The 17919-nt window shown below is 47.2% G+C and overlaps 1 protein-coding gene across 28 annotated transcripts in view; it reads left to right on the top strand.

The window, feature by feature from the left end:
* The window catches only part of LOC142560704 (single-stranded DNA-binding protein 3-like), a 102955-nt gene extending 91860 nt beyond the window's left edge, over positions 1-11095 (top strand). For 25 of the 28 annotated variants that reach the window (XM_075672985.1, XM_075672984.1, XM_075672976.1 and 22 more), the window contains one exon: positions 7309-11095. In XM_075672985.1, coding sequence (XP_075529100.1) covers positions 7309-7419 — 111 coding nt within the window. In that variant the 3' untranslated portion in view covers positions 7420-11095. The remainder of the gene's footprint in view (positions 1-7308) is intronic. The other 3 variants (XM_075672969.1, XM_075672987.1, XM_075672989.1) reach the window with 1 other exon arrangement.
* Positions 11096-17919: the final 6824 nt, after the last annotated feature.

Raw genomic sequence — 17919 nt, 5'->3', positions numbered from 1 at the left:
CCACTACCATAAAGATCTGCATGCAATAATCTCTTCCTCATATTTTATTTGTGTATCAAAACTTTATATTTCATTTTGTGCACATAGCCTTAGTTTCAATTTTGAAACACTGCAAAGCAGCATAAAGATCTACATGCAATAATCTCTTCCTCATATTTTATTTGTGTATCAAAACTTTATATTTCATTTTGTGCACATAGCCTTAGTTTCAATTTTGAAACACTGCAAAGCAGCAGCAGCCTGTCGCGATAGTCATTGGACGCTGCATTGGAAGGGGGGAAATGAAACGATGAACGGTCGTACCTTGCGGGCTGAAATGAATGCTGTTTGCCACCCACAAACCACGTGCCAGTGACCATACTAACCAAATCCAACCATTGTCCTGTTTCCCCATTACCAGTGGCAGCAAGTGGGGAGAGCGGTTTCGGGCACCAGCCACTGAAACGCCCAGCAACAGTTCAAAGCTGTTTGGACCGACCACATAAAGTAGCCAGGGCTGCTAGAGACAAAAATAAGCGCTTTTCGCCTATAGTGGCAAAAGATGAAGTTTCAAAGGTCTTTCAAAAGAACCCTCTCTAGTAACCAAGGATACTTGCAACCTGTGTAAAACAGCAATGCTATTTGCATCTTGCAGTGAACGCTGAGCTACTGCAGCCAGACGCAATGGAGAATGCTACAGTAAAACCTCATTCAGATTTCACTGGACTGAAAAAGAAAAATATATAGATATCCAAATTAAACGAAGGTCTAATTATCCAGGGTGTCAAGAAGGCAGTAAACAAATGCTTATTACGTCAACGCGCTTCTTCTTTTTTTTTTTCTGAACGAATAAGCAAATATTATTTCTGTTTTTCACAAAAGCAACGTGGAGATTGCAATTCTCGTCGCCTCGCAACTCATTAGCGCTCGCAGTGGCAAAGGCCTCGCAAGTTCCTTGGCGGTGGGGCCACGTTGCCAGTCTTCATGCAGGAGACGCTCTTTACTAAGCTCGCATATCCCGATTATTTTTTAACCAGTGAGCCGGTTGCCAACACGTTCTCCGTCCATCACGATGTAGCTGGCGCACTTAATCCTCTACGCTTCCTTTGTTTTTTGTGACGTTGCAAGCGCAGCCATTGCGCCGATGCGGAATGAACCTTCGGTTCGCTGCAACTGCTGCAGATGAAACCGCAGTCGGCGTCAACGCGATCACGGACGGCAGCTGTGCGTTTGTGAAGGCACGCGGCCAGTGCGGTGTTATGCAAGGCGGTAAACACAAAATAAAAAGGCCATCGCTTAGGTCTCACTTCTGCTGACGATTATAGAGATATAATGACTCTGCCGCTTTTGCTTTGCACCGCTTTTGCTCTTATTGTGTCGCACATTTACAGCACTCGACACCCGTGGAGAGTTGTCCGACTTAACCGGCGTTAACCTAACATGCCTGCCAGGACCGTAGGATGAGTCGGATTCTCCGAATTAATGAGGTTTTTGTATTCCAAAAGAGTAATAACCATAATGGATGTGGAATTATGCATAAATACCATTTCTTATGGTATTATCGCCCCACTTTGCACGAAGTCACGTACACTGACTGAGTGATGCCCATGTTGATCTCTGCCACTGGCCTATATATTTGTTGTTATAAATTTGCTCCTTGTATTACATTCAGGTTTGTATTATATTCAAGTGGTTCGCATCCGCATTTGCGACAATGTGCGTTTGGACAACGTGAGAGCAAGGGAGGCCCCTTTGAGTGAGCGTTACGTCTAGGCACCGCCCCACCTGTCCAACATGCTTGCACCCACGTGAAAAACTAACTTGACAGGCTGCGCCACGTGCACGCAAACACGTGCATGGCAACACAGAAGCTGCGCTCACTCCTGGAATTACAAGCGCACATTACAGGAGGCTGCCATTTTTACATCAGCATGAGTGTCACATTTGTGGCTGAGGTAAAGAACCAGAACAATTCGGCATTCATTTATTTTAGACTCGACAATGGCCGAGTAGTTCTTATCTCGAGTGAGGAATTCTTCTGCCATCTGTGCAGACGGCTCAGTGACGCTTGGAAATCGACGTTTGCTTCGCCTTTGAGCGAGCCATTCTGATGGGGGCAAAGCTTTTAAGATAATCGTGCTTTGAATGAGCGTTGAAGAAATTGAGATAGTCGTAAATAATGCAAGCATCTCCCATAGTCCCCGTGTTTTTTTGGGATCTGAAATTGACTCGGTCATCTTTGAAAAAATGACACCATCAAGTGTGTTTCGGTCAGGATGTTTACACCCAGCCGGCCCTTGCCTACAGGAACAGCCCTTTCGTCGCAAATGGAAAGTGTTGCATTATGTTGGGCATAATATAGGCTACATGGTCAAGCTCTGTCAGCGATTACTGTAAAGGCTGCTGTGATTGGTAAGGGATTACATTAAAAATGCTAACACCTGCCTATTGGTGTTCAGGACATGTGCGAATCAAGAAAAATCTGTTCTTACAAAGGCTTGACATGATCAAATACACCTGACAAACTGAATGCGCTTTATATGTATGTACGCACGCTATTGAGCTTTAGCTTGTCTGCAGATGCCTTAGAGAGATTTAGAGAGAGATTTAGAATAGCATTTACAACCTAACATAAGCCCATTACATACATAATGAAATAGTGTTAATCCTCACTGCGCACACTCCATATGTGTGCTTTGATAATGTGCATTATTTGGCGAGTTTAACAGTCTTAATGTTCATGCACGCTAAGAAAGCATTGTAGAACCCATGGCTCCCCGTGCTCTCACTCTCACTGATCACTGGTAAATATTGAAATGAGCTTTCCCTTCCTCTAAACTTATCTAACACATTAGCTATGAGTGCATAGCGCATACAATTTCTGAGATTTGCGGTTCCTGTGTCCACAGGCCTAACGAGACGCATCTGCGCAGAAACGACAGGATGGTTGCTAATGAATTGTCTTGTCTTGGATACGTTTGGAATAAGGCACGAGACAACGCCTTCTTGTTTAACGTCTTCCTTACCTTTGCATTCCCATTCGTTGCCGAACTAGATGTCTTGAAGGGACACTCACAGTAACATCCCGCAAAGGTGCTTGTGTCTAACTTGCGTAAGGCGACAAATGCTATTCTAAAACTGTCTACGTTTATGGAATACTGTGTTGCTGGATAGGTGTACAACAGCAACAATGCTGGTAGCATTCTGTAAACTGTAAAGAAGTTATGGAAAAACTACAACTCTTTATTGCCTTCTAATCCTATATAAAAAGGAGCAAGGAATAAATAGCACCATGTTCAACATGATCAAATGCCTATGAGTAAAGGCAATCAAAGCTTGTTATACAAGCTTCACGAGATCGGGAAGAAGTAGATAAACTGGGGGGGGGGGGGGTGAAGCTGCCTTACGATTTTTTCGCTCTCCAGCAGAGATATACATGACAGTGTTACGAATCTTGATTGTGCTATTCTCCTCTGTTTCCATTTGGGACAGTGAAGGTTCTTCCACCAGTTCTGGTACATTTCCAAATCTGTTAGGATGTGGTTTTGTGTTCTGCTTTGCAGTATTTGTGCATAGTTCGTTCTTAGCGAGATTTATGCGCTCGTTTGGAGCATTAATTGATGTTCAAATTTCTCGGTTTTCCCCGCTTGGGATATCTGCCTCGGAAGGTTTCATGACATTTCCTCACCATCTCCGTATTCAAAGCAGCCGAAGCTCGTTATAACAAGGCCACGTCCAACACAGAAACACCCCTGTTATAGGCAATATTCACTGTAAGCACCTGTACCCTTACACTCTGTCGTCGGCAAGAAACTCTAGATTTACTTTATATTTGACAATTCGTTCGGAATGTCCACAACTACGGAGATTTCAGAGGCAAAAGGCGAGAGACGTGGGAAACGTTCAAAGTGCTGCTCGGAAAAATTCCACACGCCTGTGTACTCCATGTAGTGAATTAGCGAACTGGACCATAGCGGCACGGGTTGAAATTCCGGCCGTGCCGATACTCTGACCTTTCCAGAAGTGCAGGATCTCTGGTTAGCAGCATGACACTCGGAATGCAAAGTAAGAGAAGTGACAGGAAGGAGCACAGTCTTTCCTGTCACTTCTACTTCCCATGTAGATTGTCGCACTGCTAAGCAAAGATGCAACATTACCAACGTGCCCATTCATCCACCCATGCAGCATCTCAAGCACGCCACACTGAAGTGAGGACAGTGCACCGTGAGACGTGAGGTAACAAAACAACAATAAAAAAAATAGTCATGCCTGTGAAGACGACAAGTAAATGTTTAATGGTGCACATGGTTTTCGCAATGAATGCCTTTTTTGTTGTTGTTGTTGTTCAGCTTCCATTCTAGGAATTGCCCCCCAATCTTTCCCGAATTTTCAGGGTTAGCCTAGATTTGAGTGAGCACGGTATTTTGGCTTATCCGTCGTTTTTGCACCAAGACTGTGCGGGCAACAGTCGCTTGTGAAAGGGCTCTCGCGTGGCTTGCTGTGCCTCGACTTAGCGTGCGCTGTGTGCTAGGTGCTGGCAGAAGCATTGACTGAAGTCCTCCTGCTCACATTGGCAAGGCCAAAAGCACTTGCTTATCTTCTTTCATTCTCTCTACCTCTCTGTTGCTGTTTCGTTGGAAATTTGGTGCCAGGTGGCAGCTTTGCTGTGCACTGCCTTGCGTTGCGCCGTGCTCGACTTGCCTTTGTTGCCCCCCCCCCCCCTTTTCCTCAGCCAGCTGGGTCAGCAGCGAAACTGGGTCTACAAATGCATTGGCACTGGTTGGCGTCTACTGCAACTCCGTCACGGATGCATGCGTTTTCTCTCACTTTCCAACACACATGTACACTTCCACAACAGCTCTTTTCACTGGCGTGTGTGCCGGGTTACTCTGGTGCTGTCACACGCGTAGCACCACTTTGTTGCATCAACTGTGTGTGCCGTGCGTGATCTTTGCTTTAACACGTTGGAGGCGGCTGCTGCCAGCAGTTGAATACGGGGACGAATAGCGGGCAGTCTGCAGCCTTAGCTGTCGCGGGCAATTGCATAGCATGTTCTGGCAGAGCCCCCGGATATTGCATAATCTCGTAATTGTGGAAAACATGCACAACGATGTGAAGGAACGGCGCGACAGGACAGAACGTGTGGCATCTTTCCAATATCCACATGGTCAGCGAAAGCAAGGTACGGTACATTGGCGTGCAAGACGCTGGAGGCATACTGGGTCAAAAAGAAACGAGACATTTGCATAAACTGTACGTCAAGTGGCCCTGCGTGGCAGGGATTCTTCATTAATGTTAACATAAGCGTGCAGTTTGGCGAATCCGTGCCATTTGTTGTCCGGTCTGATCTCATTGTACGGTGCAGTTCACTGTTAGTGGGAACGCTTCAGTGTGCAGCTCTCTCATTGCTGGCACTACAAGTGCCAACTGAAACTACATCAATGCATCGTACATATGTGTAGAAAGTAGCCAACACTGTCAACCGCGAGTCAGCTGGTACAAGCTTGCCAAAGGGGAAAAATTCATGCGTGATATACACCCATCTGCTCCCTTTAGCAGTGAATCACACTCTACCGATGTGTTGCACACAGTTCCACCTTCCTTTAAAGGGACGCTAAAGTGAAAAATGATTTCTTCTGCATCAGTAAATTACCGTTCTACAACACCAAAAACACCACTCTTACAACGATAAGACATTTGGTAAGCCAGAAAAAGCGCAAGAACGAAATACGGGTGGCGACACCTACTTGAGTTCCCGCACCTGGGGGGCTTTGACGTCTTGGATTTTGATGGCATCTTCTAGGGCCTAGTAATTACATATAGCGGTACAGATTGACTACATTGTGTTCTCAAGAAACCAAATATTAAACATGGCAAGTTTTGGGAACCTTTACTCAGCCAGTGCGGCCCAAATGCGAAAACATAATTTGGAATCCCTGATGTCACGCTGACGTACTGGCGCTGGGGTTTCGGCGTGAAATTCAAATACTGATACTTGGACCTTCATTTTCTCATCTAATAATCAAACTATTTTTTTGAAATGACTGCCTACAGGGTTCTCAAACAATGCTTCATTAGTCTAAACTGATTTATTGTTTCGCTTTAGTGTCCCTTTAAGAAAGTGAACCACTAGCTCCGAACAAGCCCCGTTGCGTGTGATGCTCTTTCGCCCGTTTTTGTCGTTCCTTCATATCGTTTAGTGTTTTTTCAACCATGAAAAGCGTCAACCGAGTAGACCAGCAAGAAATAGTGATGTGTGAAACCTGACCGGTTTCCCCAGCCCAGCAGGGCCTTGCCAAATGCCATTCTCAAATGATCATCCAGAGAAAAATCGGAGTTTGCCACTTTGGTGAAGCCAATCACATCTTGATCCTGAGACCAGCACCCAGCTGACTAGGCTATGAGCGCATCTGGGCCAGCATGAGCATGTCCCGTTTGTCAAAGGAGAGGCAAATGCCGTGGTGAGGGCAAGGAAGGGTCGGCTGACGTCCGGTTTGCATCTGCGCAGTGAACCGACATGAAAGGCAGTGAGAGAAATTTGGGCAAAAGTGACCCCAAGATACAAAGACAGCAGTCCTTCCTTATAGCAAGAAAAGCAACAGTGAGCATCATCAGAAATATTACTAAATATGCATTTTATGTTTACGTATTCCTGGAGTTGGGGGACATAGAGGGTTCTGGCAGGGCAACTTTTTTTATTATTACTTATGCTCTGGATTATCATTTGTGGCTTTACATTAGCTTTTTTAAGCATGAAAGATGAATGCGATATTAGGAGGTAAGGGTGCTGTTATCTTAATATACGTAATGCCCACCCTATGTTTTGGGGGAATTCGTACTACATTTATTGGCCTTGCATAAAAAGCAAGAGCTAGCTCACGAGTGCCTGGTGCACTCTCGCAGTAGTGTCTCCCTGATCCATCCCTTGGTGTTAGTCTGTGAAACGTTAGTCTGCTAAGCATGAAGTCGCAGAATTAAATCCCAGCTACGGCAGCCGCATTTCAATGGGGGTGAAATGCGAAAACGCCCATTTAGATTTAGGTGCACATTAAACAACCCCAGGTGGTCCAAACTATTGTGGAGTTCCTCACTGTGGCATGCTTCATAATCAGATTGTGGTTTTGGCACGTAAAACCTCGTAATTGAATTTTTCTTTTTTTTTTTTTGAAATTTAGTCTGCGAAACGTTTTCCTTAAAGTTTCATCCCGAAGTTGTACCTTTGCTTCTTTGACATTGATGCCTTTTGTGTGGTTACTGATCTTGTCGCGCTCTTTTTTCTCTTGCCTTCTGCTCTGCATGGGGCGTCTGCTGCACCCGCGGCTGTCTCAGGATCAGACGGAATCGGCAGCAATACTGAAGATCAAGGAGAGCATGCAGGAGGAAGCCAAGAGGTTTGAGAAGGACACGCCCGCCGAGCCCCCGGACTACTTCATGCAATAACCGGGGGCCCCCCCGCCACCCCCGCCGCCGCCACAGCCGCCAGTGCGCGCGCGTGGCAGAGCAAAGTCAAAGCCGCAGCCGAAGAAGAAGGCCGCCACCAGGGGGCGTGGGAGGCGGCGCCAACCACCGTAGCGGCCACCCCCCGCTCCCAACTCGAGGACTGCCACACCGCACGACCGGAAAAGGCCCGCAACGCGCCGCAGGGGCAGTGACTTGGTCCCGGACGTGGCCTTGCGGCCTCTGGATCCCTTGGTTGTGCCCTCCCTGGAGACTTTGGTTCCCGTGACTCTTTCCATCGCAAGATGGGCTGCTGGCACTGCCTGCGGTGACTCAAACTTGCGTGCGCGTCGTCAGTCACGTGACGGAGGCAGTGTCAGCTGCGTGCTGTCTCCTTTCAGTTTGGAGCTCGTGATCTGCCCTGGCTCGGCTTGGGGCTGCTGCGCAAGCAGGCGCAGCAGGAGGGAAGCTGCCACAAACTCTGCCTGCTACTGTGTGTGCCGTAGCAGGCAGTTGGCATTGCGACTCAAAGTTGGTCATTCCTAGCCCCGGTTGTGCCCCCCACCCACTGTTGTTCTCTGTAGTGACCCCCCCCCCCCTAATTCTTAATGTTCTTCCTCAACAAAAGCGCAAGGTGGTGGCCGTGTCGTGCCGCCTGCTGCGCAGCGGTGCCAGCTGAGCCACGGTGGAGCGTCCCTTGCTCTGGGCAGAGCTTCCCCACCAGAGTATGTGCGTCGTTTTCATGAGACCATGCCATGGGAACTGGGCGTGCGGTCGTGTGCGTGCGGTGACTGTGCGCGGCTGGAGGAACTGGCGGATGTTGGGCCTTCATCCCGGAGAGACACTTCGTCCTGCTTTTCCTACTTTTGCTGCAGTGTGCCCCGTGTAGTTTTCATTTGCTGGCCGGTGCGTTCCTCGTACCTGAGGAACTTTCTTCTATTGTGTTTTCTCTCTTTCTCTCTCTTCCTAAAAGTGAGGGGTATTATTTTTTAATTGGTTCGGGGGTGAGCATGTGGAGAATTTCGCTTTCTCTTTAGTGACTGGCAACTTGTATTTTTTTTCTTCTCCTGTTGCCAGGTCGACGCACAATGTTGCAGGCCGCCTTTTGTGTGAGCGATGCGAGGGCTGTCTGTAGATCTGTGCTGTCGTCATCCTTTCCAGCACAGGCCAGGCATGGTTGAGGGGGTCAGGGCGGCCGGACTTGGGAATTCCTGATGGGCACAGCGGTGTCCTGCACTTACTTCCTTTGTCTCGTTCTCGGGCCGGTGCTCGCGAGGCTCGCAACTCCCCTGAGAACGGAAATGGAAGGGAAAAAAAAGAAAGGATATGAAATTCAGCCATGGTAACACTATGAAGTGTGCAGTTGGTAGCAGGGTCAGCCAGAATGCGATGGTTTTCCCCAACGTTTGTAAACTTTCGGCAGGGACCAGCTTGCCATGGCAGACTGCGGCGGCTGCCATTGTACGTTGTCTGACCTCGTGCGCTATGCCTCCGTGCAGCTTATGAGGGGTGTCTGGTGAGGACACAAACGGGGCGGATTTGCCGCAGGGTTCCAGGCTGCAGCATTGCACCATCAAGCTGTGGGTGGACTTGTCGGCAAGCGTGTACCTCGGTGCATAGTGTCAGTGTGTGTAAGGACTAGGTGAGAGCTTGGGCTTGTCGGTGGAGGCATGCGTACGTTATGCAGGATGTGTAGGATATTTTTTTTCCTTATTCAGAGTTTTGGGCGTCTTTTGTGCTTCTTTCTTGCGATATCTTTCTGTGTATGGGCGCTCAGATGTTGGCTCTATTTTTTCCTGCTCATTCTTCTCTTCCTGTAAAACAAACTGAAATGGTGTGTCTGTTACTCGAGGAGTTCCGTAACACTGTGGCAGGATTGTCCACGAGCATCTGCAAGTGGCAATACGGGAGCTTTTGGTTGTATCTGGCTGTCGATGCCGACAGCTGTATTACTACAAACATCTTGACATAGGGCCGATTGCAGACAGTTGCACACCGGTATTTCCCTTGGAAGCAGTTTGGGTGCTTTGTTTCATTGTTTTTCTGGACTGGCTATTTCTTCCAAGCTGTAAGGGAACTGTCTGTGAGCGAAGTTTCTTTCCCGTAGTTTTTTTTTTTTTTTTCTTGCATTGCATGCCTGAGGTGTTTATCCATAGCGCGGCATCAGTTTATCGCCAGTGCTGCGTTTTTTGATCACGTGCAGGCTTCATTAACGGGCAGTGTAAAGAGTGGACGAGCATGGCGTTGTATGTGGCACACAAACTTCGCAGAGAGTTCTTGCTCCGGCATCATTCATGCGATGCACATCTTTCTTGCCGACACTTAAAAAAAGTCGCGAGACAGTGCACAAAAAAAAAAAAAAAACGCACACTGTGTGCGCAGACCACTGGGACTCTTGCAGAGAAAATTGTTGAGGAGAAATGCTTTTTTTTTTTTCTTTTCTCCTCTGTAGGAGCAACTTGTAGATGGGAGAAAGTGAGTGAACGAGCGACTGTGCTGTGAGTGAATGTTGTGTGGCGTGACTGGTGAGTGTGTGTGTGTGTGTGTGCGTACGTGTGTGAGTGGTTGGGTTTTCATGCACGAGTCTGTGTGAATGCAACCTGATGTGGTTTTGGGGGATATAGATTGTGCATGTGTACATAATATCTGTATATGTAGGGGTACAAGGATTACAGAAGGTGTGAGGATTAAAAAAAATACAAACAAAACAGAGATGTTTAGAAGAGAGTTCTACACTGTTGCATTTTTTGAGGCTTCTTCCTCATTCTGTTGGTTCTTCTCTCCCTTTTTTTGTCTTTTTTTTTTTTTTTACCCAGTCTCCACAACACAAGCGCTCCTTATATGCTTATTTACAAGCAGCGCTTAATTCCTCGTCTCTGGCTGCATGTTGCATTCGCATCGGCTGTGTCCATATCGAAGCAGCGGCAAGGTGGTGATTGACGCTTCTTTGCATGAGCTGCGTTTCCCGACACACTCGGCAGTCGTCGATGCTGTCGCTTTTCTCTGGCTCACTCCACAACGCGGAGGAGCAGTGTTGCAGCAGACTACCAGGAGCCGTCGCTGCAGTGGAATTGGGCAAGCGGCGATAGGCATTGGTCGGCAACGCTCGTCTGAATCGGCTGCTCCTGCAGCACCCCCACGTTTCTTGCCCCCCCCCCCCCCCTTTGTGTGTCACCTCTTGCCGCTGTTTGAAGCAGTTGCGCTGCGTCGGGTTCTATCTTTGGGGCCGCACCATTGGGGGGGGGGGGGGGTTGCGCTGCAACTTATTTGGTTTGCAGGAGGGGGAGGGGGGTGGGCGTTTCTTTAATCGAGGCGGGAAAAAAACGGCGAGCAGCAGCACTACATGCTTTGTATATATATGCATATGTACACACACGACACATATATGTAAACTGGCGGGTGAGTTTAACGAGGTGAGAACGGCTGTGTGCAAGGTGCCCGTGTATTTTTTTTTTTCCTCCTTTCAGCTCTCCGGCTTTGCCTTCCGCGCGCGGTTGATGCTTCGTCGTGCGGGGGCGAAGCCAAACAACAACTACAGAGGGGTCCTGTTGGTTTAATTTATAATACGCGGCGCTCTCCTCCTTTCTCTCCTTTGCCTGTGTATCACCTTGTGCATGTGTACTCTCTCTCCTCCCTCCCCCGGAAAAAAAATCGTATGAAACAAAGTGTTTCTGTTTAATGAGTCTCCGTGTCACTCACTCGCTCACCGTCGGCTGCGATTGGATGCCGAGTCCAGGTGGCTTTCTGCAAGGATATTGCACTCGAACGTAGCTGCAGACTGAAGCAGGCATGCACGGGTTTGCACTTTCAGCTTGTTTTGCAAAGGTGCCGACACATAGTTCGAAGGACCTCGGACGCACCGTTGGCCACAAAAGTTCATGGGAGGGGTATTTCTCGAGAGATGCAATTTCTTGCTGTTAAGGCATGTTGCCTCTAGTGTACCATTGTGTGAGTCACAAAAACTGCCTACTGCAGACTGAAATCTATGCAGGCTTCGAGTTTTTCTTTTTCTTTCCTTTTTTTTTTGAAATGCCATGTTTCATAAGACTTTGTGGCCAGCACATAAAACCAGCACGACCGTTTGACCTCCAGGAAACATAACAGCAAACATGGGGCATTGGGTTGTGGTTTGTCGAAATCGCCTATAGGGGAAAGTCTTTTTGCAGCACAGGAATTTCTGCTGGCAAGTGCAAGCTTTGGATTGCCACCGTCCAATTGGCACCTTTCATTGAAGTGCTGCAATACATCTTTTCAATTGCATTGATGGCACAACAAAAGAAAGTTGACAATCACTTTAGCATATGCTAAAGAGGATGAAGATGAAAGCCTGCCCGCTCACGAGACATTCATTGCATCACTTGACATTTTCATTCTAATGCGTTGTTACTTCCTATTGTTTTCTCCCACTAAAGGTCGTGGGTTCGAGTGCTGCGATTAACTGTGCCTTAATTAGCTTTACCCTAATTGACACCAAAGGCTGCGGGTTAGACTTCACAACGTCGATGAGAATTCAACTTGGAGATATAGTTGGTTTGCCCATATCTCAAAGTGGGTTGACTCCCACCAAATGTCACGGGTGCGAATGCCTTAACCCCACGGTTCATGGGTTCGACTCAGACAAAATGCCAGGGGTTCTACTGGTTTGAGTGCCTTTGCCTTAATTAACAAGCAACGATTGTGGATCTTAATTAAATTTGCCTTAACACCACAGGTAGTGGGTTTGACTCCCACCAAAGGTTGATGATTCGGCTCCCTATGAATTTATTTTTCATCCCACGAACTGTTTAAGGCGCGAGTTGTTGGAGAAAAAAAAGCAAACAAATGAGTCCATGCATGTTTTTTTCTAGATTTGTGTAGCTAGACTAGTTATTTCCCTATAGTGTAGGCTTGGGAGCATTAGCTGTTAGCTTGATAATTCCACATGACGGCTTTGGAATTTGTGTTGACGGGAAAGACCAAGGAGATGTGAAATTGGAAGAGTAGTGCCAGCGTCAAGTGGGTTTAGACTGTTTACAGCGGTTTGCGGTGCATAAGAGAGATGGCGCTACCGGTTTCGACGCCTTCCGAGTACAGCGGTAAAGCCGAATGCCTAAATCGCCGCAAAATAGGAATGGACTTATGCTAACTCTATTGATTGCATAGGATAACGTATTGCACATATATATGAAGCTGTGTAGAGTATGTGGCACACCAAAAAGTGTCGCCCCACGTATCGGCGTACGTACCCTGCAGCACCAAGAAGGGGAATGAGTTCGCTCGTTGTGCCGGCAGGGATTCCGGTAGCGAAGGGGGGAGGGGGGCGTACGCTCGAGAACCCACTCCCTCCGTCTTTAATCCCCCCTCCCCCTTGCCTGTCGGGACTCCTACTGCTTGTTGCCGGCATGTCGAATAAACAAAAGGTTGGTCATCAATTAATCCTTCCCCCTGTGTCTCTTGTTAACTGTCCCTGTTATCTGATGATGCCGGCGGGTCAAATGGGCAAGAAACGGTGTTTCGTCTACCATCGGACGACATGTCGAGGATGAAATTTGGCTAGGGCCCTACATCCGGTGCTGCCCAACTATAGAAGGCCAAAGCTGTCCGTGAGCAGCACCTGTCGGTTGCATTTCTTCAAACGACTTTCTTCTCGCTGTGTCTGGGCTATCGACAACACGGTCGTAGGGGTAGCGCTAAGAGACGCCAACAAGTAAGCAACGAGCCGAGCAATTTGTGCAACCATCGCATCGCAGCAAACTCCTCAAAGTTCGCTTGAGTACACTGCTGTCATGCGAAGTGTCTTAGGGCCCGCATGTGGCATGTATCGCCGACGACTCGTGCAAGTAACGAGTATATAGACTTGTAGAAAGAGTTCGTCTGCTCGCCGCGGTATGTAACACGTAGCAGACTATACATACGTCGCCAAGACGCGTCTACCTCGTCAAACCTCTACCGCAACGACCAACCTTAAATACTGTAAGGAAATGCGATGTCGCGACGATTGTCATCCTTCTTTTATGTTATTCGCACTCTTTGCGAATTAACGCATACATATGCGCACCGTGTGGTCCGAAGCATTGTCAAGAATATGTCAACAGTTTGACCGCGCATTCGTAGCACGCCAAAATATGCTGAGCGGTTAAGATGATACGCCGGCGAAAAGAGTCTTGCGCAATAGAGCACTGCAAGAGCCCAGGCCCACCCAAAAGCGGGTCGGGCCGTCTGGAGCGTTTTTCGGCGGGGTGGACTTCACAGATCACGCCGTTCAAGCTGGTTTACGGCAGGAAACTGACGACGACTCTCGACTCCATGCTGCCGCACGTCACCGACGAAGAACATCCGGGGGTCGGGCATGAGGCCGCGGGCCCGGGCCGGACTTCGAGCACACGCGAACGTCATGCATTGCATGGTCCGAGGCATTCTGTGACAATTAAGCTGAAGCGAAACGTGTACATGTTTATCTTTATAGGGTGACCACGTTTCACCGCCTAACAAATGTTATCGCACAGCGCAGGACGCGCCTGCATGTATAGGAAGTTTCTGGAATGTTATCGATGGTTCCATCCGCTGTCTGTTTTTACCGAACCTTGTGTGATCTGATTGCATGTATGCGCGACGCGAATGGTGTAGAACGTTGTGGAAGACGCGAGCCCCAGCGATTACTCTGGAACGTTCGACCACTGATGTATAAAAGCCGACGCGCTTGACCCGCTGATCAGATTTTCGACGGTCGCCGAGTGTGTTCGCCGCTATCGTTGTTCTTTGAGTGTAGCCTGTTTTTGAGGGCACAAGTTCGCCCAATGAAACACTAGTTTCGTTAATCACAATTTTGCTGCGTTCTTCGCCATCACTGCCACGTGACAATACCTCATCAAAGAAAAATAGAAAGAAAGAACAGATGAAGTTCTCTTTCTTTCTTCCCCACATAATCGTACATTGGTTTCCGCGTAAGGAATAATCAATAATACAAAAAATGGCTCTTCAAACAATTTTTTTCCCGGTTACCGCTTTTGCAATTGCACTATTACCAATCTCGATACCATTATTTTAGTCGGTCCTAATACAAGGAGTGTCCATACTTGTGCGTTTATTTTATGCCGTATGCTCGTGAATTCCACTGCTTATATATATATATATATATATATATATATATATATATATATATATATATAGTTAAAACTCGATCTAACGAAACCCGATTTTACAAAGCTTCCGATGTAACGAAGAAAGTTAATTTCCTGGCACGTACACATAGGGTTCAATGTTATCATCAACACGAATTAACGAAACAAACTTGGCCGAACTCGATTGATTTAACGAAGTTTTTCGTGAAATAAATGAGTAAAAAAAAGCTGCGATTTTCTAATTGTGACACAGACAGGTTCTTCGAGCGTGCGCCCCAAAGCTATCGCGTTAAAACACCCAGGCGCCATGGTCACACCCCTAGCTTTATTTTGACGAGGCTGCACACCGCGTCCATGCGCGAAACAGCCCCACCTCGGTTGGGGCAGCGGTGGTTGCTTTCGTTATTTCGTGGCTTTTGCGACAGATGGTTGGATCAGCGGCAAATACAATGCCACGGTAGCCTTTGCGTGTCACTACGTTACAATTTTAGATCTTGAAGGACCGGAAAATTTCTCGATTTTACCAACTTCCCGATTTAACGAAATAATTCGAGCGTGGTCATCACTTCGTTAAATCGAGTTTCAACCGTATATATTGTCGCAGCACTGCGCGACTGAGGCAGAGAGAGAAGAGTGCGTGCATGTTGGCTCGGCTGTACTCGGCGCCGGCTGGATTTTCCCCTGTGGCTTCCACCTGGACGTCGATTTCACTCTGTAAATAAACATTTCCTTTATTGAAAACGCTGCGTTCGTCACTTTCCTGTCGGGAATGATATGTCATGCTGATAACGCGCATGCCGTTCGTTACTGGAAAGTGCCGGGCTCGCCGCGTTAAAGAAAAGAAATGCGGACAAGACAGATGACGATTATCGTTGTGTGGCAAATATACACCCCAAAGGGTGCAACTGTTTTTAGAGTGTGCGTTCCCAGCCGGATCGAGAGTCGACGCATATAGCACAAGTGCGCCTACGCACATGGCGGTGCTGTGACGTCGCTCACAATGGCACGTGATTTCGAGAATTATTCAGGGTAACATCTGTTGTTTTTGTAATCTGTCGCTTCAATATACGAATTAAAGTTTAGAGAAATAATAAAACACACAAACCTAGTGACTGCGTGTTTTTCTTCTGCTTCGTACGTAGCAAGAGAGATCGTACTTCTGTTTCGTCTGCTTGTTCCCGCGTCATGCAGTCACGCTCGCAGACAGCGACACGTTGTCATTTGCTACCGCGTGTACCAGCGCGCGATCATGCTCTGTGATTCGCTCGTGTATGCCTCAGCGTTCGAGTACACGCTTAAGCAAAGTTACACCCTTTGGCTTGCCCCTTCTGCCACACAACAATAATCGTTATCTGCCTTGATGCGTTTCCTTTCCTTAACGCTGCGAGCCCGGTACTTTCCAGTAACGAACGGCACGCGCGTTATCAGCATAGAACAGTTTACACCCTTTGGAGTGCCCCTTCTGATAACGCGCGTGCCGTTCGTTCCTGGAATGTTGCGGGCTCGCAGCGTTAAAGAAAGGAAACGCATCAAGGCAGATAACGATTATCGTTGTGTGGCAGAAGGGGCAAGCCAAAGGGTGTAACTTTGCCTAAGAGTGTAGCACTGACTCTCACCGCTGGTCAGGTGCTCTCGTACACAGCGCGCAAAATCGTGCGCTGCCCGAAACCAGACGAACGCAACGGCTCGCGCGTGACGTCATGAGCAGAAGTGTGCCGCGTAGCAAACAAAGCGTGCAAATAAAAAGAAAATGAGGGCGGGACCCGTGACGTATGCGTCATGCGAGCTCTTCACTCGCGGAGGCTAGACGCGGCCAGTGGAGAGAGTGTCTCTCTTGGCAGTGGCGCTCGCCTCCTGAAATCATGGGTTCGCCGCACTGAAATATTTCCATCTCGGCTATTGATGAACCAATTTGAAAATTCCTTGCGGCAGAACGTTCCCTATAGGGCACATAATTTTTCCCTATAGCACATAACGTTCCCTATAGGGCACGACAAAATTTTTGACGACATTAAAAGGCGACTAACAAAAATTGAAGGTGATGTTTCCGCCATAACTGCACTAAAAACCGAAGTTAATTGCATCAGGACAGTGGTCGATACAAACACCAAAGCCATTTCCGACATTTCATCAAGACTAAACGATTCAGAAGATAGAGCTCGTCGTTCTAACCTTGTGTTTTTTGGGGTATCTGATACTGAGCGTGAAACGTGGCAAGAATCGGAGAAGAAAATTGTGGAACTTTGTGCTTCTAACCTTAATATCAAGTTGGATCCCTTCGATATTGAGCGCGCTCATAGAATTGGCAGATACAGCTCTTAATAGAAACAGACCCATAATTATCAAATTAGCTCATTTCAAAGTAAAACAACACATTCTTTCAAATGCTAAACAACTTAGAGAGTCCAGCTACAGCATATCGGAAGACTACTCAGTTAACACTCGGCATGCACGTAAACAACTAATCGAATTCGGCAAGTCGCAACAGAAACCTTTCAAACTCCGGTACGACAAACTAATCGTGGATAACAGAAGTTACAAGTATGATAACACTACAAACAGAGTTATATCAACTTCATAGCTACCATCACGCACTATCGCAAAACCATATAGCATCCCTGTATCATTCGTTTATACTAACATTAGAAGCTTATTGCCCAAACGCGAAGCACTCTGTAGCCTTATCGATTCTGCTGATTGTAAGCTTCTTGTACTAACAGAAACGTGGCTGAATTCTACCGTCGATAACACAGAGCTTAATTCTTTCCTTCCTGATTTTGACATATTTAGGCGGGATCGTGTAGGCAAACGCGGAGGAGGTGTTCTGATAGCTGCCCATCGCAGCCTTTGTTTCTCCATTATCAATATCACTTCACCTCTAGAAATCTTATTCGTATTGTGCAGTTCTTCATACCTACAAACTATTATCGGTGTATGCTATCGACCCCCCCGATGCAGATGCTTCCTTCACTATTCACTTCCACGAGGCACCGCAAACTGTTACGAAGTCATTTAATCATGCGCAACTACTCCTCTTAGGTGACTTTAACTTTCCTGATATAACATGGTCCGAACCAGCCATAACACTGTCTAAAAATAACCTTGAATGTAATTTTCTTAACACATGCCTCACCTTTGGTTTGACGCAGCTAGTGTCTACCCCAACGCGGAAAAACGAACAGTGCTCTAACATACTCGACCTTATCTTAACATCCCATCCCGACAGTGTTTCTTCTATAACACATCTACCAGAACTAAGTGATCACTCGGTACTACATGCAGAATTATCCTGGCAGCTACCTCATTGCAAAAAATCAAAAAAGAAAATAACACTCTACGATAAAGGTGATTACATCAGCATCAACAATGCACTAACCGAGTTTTACAACTGGTTCATTATAGA

This window comes from Dermacentor variabilis, chromosome 10 (assembly GCF_050947875.1).
Source record: "Dermacentor variabilis isolate Ectoservices chromosome 10, ASM5094787v1, whole genome shotgun sequence".
Classification (NCBI taxonomy): Eukaryota; Metazoa; Arthropoda; class Arachnida; order Ixodida; family Ixodidae; genus Dermacentor; species Dermacentor variabilis.
The sequence above is the reverse complement of the archived record's forward strand: the minus strand, read 5'-3'. Positions and strand labels throughout refer to the sequence as shown.